The sequence below is a fragment of the Chenopodium album genome, chromosome 8 (assembly GCF_948465745.1).
Source record: "Chenopodium album chromosome 8, dcCheAlbu1.1, whole genome shotgun sequence".
NCBI classification, from domain to species: Eukaryota; Viridiplantae; Streptophyta; class Magnoliopsida; order Caryophyllales; family Amaranthaceae; genus Chenopodium; species Chenopodium album.
Window position 1 is genome coordinate 41,085,064 of NC_137841.1, and position 5,040 is coordinate 41,090,103.

At 37.5% G+C, this 5,040-nt stretch overlaps 1 protein-coding gene across 1 annotated transcript; it reads right to left on the reverse strand.

Annotated features, from left to right (window-relative positions):
- Positions 1–369: 369 nt before the first annotated feature.
- LOC145642955 (uncharacterized) lies at positions 370–1,403 on the reverse strand. Its single transcript, XM_081694113.1, has 2 exons — positions 1,278–1,403; positions 370–1,158 (listed from the first exon to the last, which is right to left on the reverse strand). The coding sequence occupies exons 1-2, from the start codon at positions 1,401–1,403 to the stop codon at positions 370–372; spliced, it is 915 nt and encodes a 304-aa protein (XP_081550239.1).
- Positions 1,404–5,040: the final 3,637 nt, after the last annotated feature.

Sequence of the window (5,040 nt, forward strand, 5' to 3'; positions counted from 1 at the left end):
CTACATTTTTGCATACCTAATGTAAATTTACTTTTTCAATGTACTTTCTTAAATTCTCCTTAATTCCCGTGATTTTTCTTCAAAAGTGACTATCAAGGACGAAGGGAGTATTAAAATACAAATTAAACGGCATATATAGGTGTATAGTTTTTTTTTAATATTTTTTTAATATTTTTTAATTAATTTATTTTATTTTATTTTATTTTATTTTTGACAGGCACTAAGCAAAGCATAAGGTCAAACGGTATTCCTATTCCTAGCTTTAATAGCTAAGTCATGGGCTTCCCAAATGACTTGTCTAGAAACATAGTTAATATTACAAAATACAAATAAACTACCCTTATTTCGTATATCCTCAACAAGTTGTTGTCAGTGAATCGACCCTGAGGACGGGGAGCGAAGCATCTGAATTGCTCTTTGGCAATATGTGCTAACCAGAATTTCCTTAAGCTGCTTCGACTGGCACCACTCCAGTACATGTAGCAGGCCTTTCAGTTCTATGTGGAGTGGGGAATCGCATAAGACCACCTGCTTTCCACGCCCAAAGATTTCTCCTGCCTCTGAGCTTCTACATGTCCACCCAATACCAGATCTAGGCAAACATGTACCAGTTTTATCCTTCTTCCACGCCCCATCTACATCAACGACCATTTGTACACTTCCTGATGTCTGTTGGCCTAACTCAATAGCTCTCCCTGTGTCACCTTCCCTCTTGGTCTTTGAAGCTGTGCCTTCCAACCTATTAGAGTTAGCAGTCATGCATGTGAGTTCCCACCACCGCATAATCTCCATAAGATTGCTCGGTTCCACCTCTTCTTCTCTGTAGATGACTCTATTTCTGAACGTCCATATCGCCCACAATCCTGCAAAGAAGGAGTTAATTCTATCGCATCTCGGCCTGTCATCCTTTACAAGAACATGTACCCAAGATTGAATCCATTGCCCTATGGGAATCCCAATGCTTGCCCTCGTGTTAAGGCCTAGAGTCGATGCCGCCCACATTCTGGAAGCCCATTCACAATCCCTAAACAAGTGTTCCGGAGACTCATTCTCCTTCCTGCAAACCACACAGACGGGGTCTAGATGCACCACTCTTTTCTCCAAGTTCAGTTTATCTGGTAGTGTATTGCTGCAAATTTTCCAAACGAAAATCTTGATCTTTGGTAACGATGGAATGGACCAGAATTTTCTCTATAAAGAAGAGTGACTTTCCAGGTGGGGGTGTTTTGGACTGTCCGAGAGTAAAGAATTGTAACCTGAATTCACAGTGTAGTTACCTGTGGATGTAATATTCCATACTCTCTGGTCATTAACCACACTCTCTGGGATGTGCATGCTGAGAATTGCTCTGGCAACCCTGAACTCAAAAAGTTCCCAACAAGGCTCACATTCCAGTTCCTCATTGTTGTGCTCATCAGCTGTTGTACTGTCTGTATACTCTCCCTGTCCGCTGGCTCAATGTTGCCTCCTAACTGTTGCCTTCCTCCCTTGTATCCAAGCATCCTCAAAGCACTTAATTCTGGTCCCGTTGCCCAGTTTCCAGCAGGTGTGCTTTCTCATCTGTTGTGCCATTCGGACAATTCCTTTATAGCCCCACGACCAGTGACCCTTTTCTTCTTCAATCTCCGCGGCCTCAAGCGGCATATATTTGTATTTGGCCCTGTATATTGTGCTAAGGAGGGTAGACTGTTCCCTCTGGCATCGCCATGCATACTTATACAAAAGGGCCCTGTTGAAAAAACCCATATTCCATATTCCCAGGCCACCTTTCCCCCAAAGGAGCTCTAGTAAATGCTTGTTCTTCCAATGGATGGATCTATCTTTCCCCTTAGACGCCCAGAAAAATCTCTTGAAAAGGGCGTCTAGTGTGTCTATGATCTTTTTCGGTACAAGAAAGATGGAGAACACATGGTTGAACAAAGCAGATAGGATACCATTTATGAGCACCAACCTTCCTGCTTGAGAAAGAGATTTTGACACCCAAGAGGAAATTTTTGCATTCACCTTATCGATCATAAATTGGAAATCCTTTGTTTTTGCCGAGGTGAAGGTCACTGGGCTGCCCAGGTAGATCCCTGCATCTTTTTTCTCAGGAATTAGCAGAGCGTTCTTAATGTTGTGCCTACCCTCCTCAGACAGGTTCGGGCTGAAAATAATCGAGGACTTCTTCAAATTGATCATCTCCCCCGAAGCCCTACAGAACAACTCCATAGTCAGCAGGAAATGCTGGCAGCTTGTAATATCCGCTTGAAGGAAGAAGAGAGCATCATCTGCAAAAAAGAGGTGGGAAACCGGTTTTGCCCTTCTAGCAATTTTGACACCTTTGATTTTCCTCTGGGGCTCAAGATCTCGAATCATATGAGATAGAACATCCATACAAATAATGAACAGGTAGGGGGATAGGGGATCCCCTTGTCTCAATCCGCACTTGGGAGTAATCTTCTGAGAAGCTTCACCATTCAGCAGGACTTTGTAAGAGACAGATGAGACACATTCCATAATCCACTGGACCCAATTTGACGGGAATCCCATCCCCTTCAAAGCTCGCTCCAAGAAATCCCACTGCGCCCTATCATATGCTTTATTCATGTCTATCTTTAACATTGCCAAGGGTTTCTTGCCATGTTTCTTGCGTTTTATGTGGGTCAAGATTTCATGAGCAACTAGACTGGCGTCCCCCATTAGGCGGCCTGGGACGAAATCATTCTGAAAGGGTCCAATCACATCTCTCAACACCAAGCGAAGCCTTAATGTGAGACATTTTGAGATGATTTTGTACACCACATTGCAAAGACTGATAGGCCGGAAATCACCAACGGATGATGGTCTGGGCACCTTCGGTATCAACGCTATAAAGGTGTAATTCCACTCCTTCAAAATTTTCCCTTGTGCAAAGAAACTTTGAATGCTAGCTGTGAAATCCTTACCCATCTCTTTCCAGAATTTGTGAAAAAGCTCACTGGGAATCCCATCTGGGCCCAGTGACTTGGCAGCTGATATAGAGTACATTGCTTGAGTGATCTCGTCGCTAGAGAAAGGATGTTGTAGAAGTGTGATATGTTCCTCGATTAAGCGCATTTCTTCCCATCCAAAGGCAATGCTATTGAGGTCGTTTATTCGATTGTTTATGTGGTGATGTGACTCTTCTTCGTTTGATCTGAACAAAGTCTCAAAGTATCTCACAAACTCCTTCTCAATTTCCGGCTTATTTGAGAGCCAGTTCCCTGCCTCGTCCTTGATCATAAAGATCTCATTAAGTCTTGAGCGCTGCTTCGTTACCCTGTAAAAAAGAGAAGTATTGGCGTCCCCCCAAGCGTGCCAATTGAGTCGAGATCGTTGCTTCCAAAACAGAAAGAAAGAAAAAAAGAAAGAAATTTTATAATTATCTTTGACATTTATTTATTCATATGCTCTTTGACATTTTATAATTATCACGTACGGAGTACTTCCTTTCTCAAAAAAAGAAAGAAAAAACACCCTTGAAAAGGGCATTATGAATTTATGAACCTTGGGGTCCCAATGACTATTGGCATAAGTTGAGGAAAGATCAAATCACAACTTATCTAAATGCAACGGTGGCCTCGGCGCAGGTGCCGTATGCGCACATGATGGATCATGCTGGAAGAGTAGTTGTTATGAACTAGTGTACTACTTGTCTACTTCCCCTATTATCATTATTTGTTCATGTCCTAATTTTGAATTTCAATGTCCAACAATAATTTTTATAATTATTTATTGAGTTATCTATCATTGTATGCTGCATTATTTTACCTAATTAACCATTTTTTAAAGATTTTATTTGAGATGATATTGTTGATTATTAGGTTAGATCCCGTGCCATGCACGATGTTCTATAGTTTTATATATATATAATTATAGATTATCGATTGATAATTGTTATAATAAATTAGTCGAAGAATTTGGCATTTGCATTTTTTTTAATTGTAGCATCTATACAACTAAAACAAAAGGAGCCAAAAAATCTGAGCAATCTTTTTTCTTATTGTAAAACAGGTTACAAAATATTTTAAAATATAATTTTTGTTTATAGTTGCCCAAATTTTTTTTAAGAAAGATTTGTGAAATCTTTTTTATTTTGGGTATAATAATTACTACATTAATGTAAATTATGTATAAAAATAATATTATATTTTGTATATGATTTACTTCCTTAATTAATAATAATTTTTAATAAATAAAAAATTATATCTAATGACACACACGGAGATAACATGTATCATTAATGGTGTCTCTTTTAGTATATAGTATTCAGTATTAAATTATACGTAATTAATGGGAAATTTATTTGAATTTGCGGCTTATATTTGGAGAACAATCAATAACATCAATTACATTATACTAAAGGCGAAACTTAGAGAACACTTGGCAAAATATTGTAAAATGTTTTTCCTCCAAAACCACTTACTAAAAAAAACTTATTGTAATTAAATTATGACTTTTATTTTATATAAAATCTAAAATAAATGTTCTTAAATATCAAATTGTCCATTATAACTATTACTCCATATATGTTTAATCAATTTCTTTCACAATATTTCATACTTTTTACCACTAAGTCTGTTTATAATATTTATATATCCATTATTTTTGGTAAAATTTATTATTTTATTGTCATTAGAATTATTTAACAAACGTGCATTGGAATGACACGTGTCACTACTTTTTGCTATTATTTTTTCCCTCCAAAACTTTTTCTTTATTTTTTTTAATTCACTTCCTTAAAAAAAGTTCACTTTTTATATAATTGTGATTCACTTCCTTAAAAAAAATATTTACCAAATCATGTAATACAAATTTTTATATGTGTCTGGCCACACCGTGTGACCCAGATTACTTGTAAGGGGTTAATCGTTTGATAAGGGGGTTACTCGTTTGATCAGGGGTTACTCGTTTGATTAGGGGTTACTTGTAAGATGTTTTTTTTTTTTAATATTATTATTATTATTATTACTATTATTTTAACGGATAGGGGTTACTTATTCAGGGGTTACTCATTTGATCATGGGTAAATCATAGGTG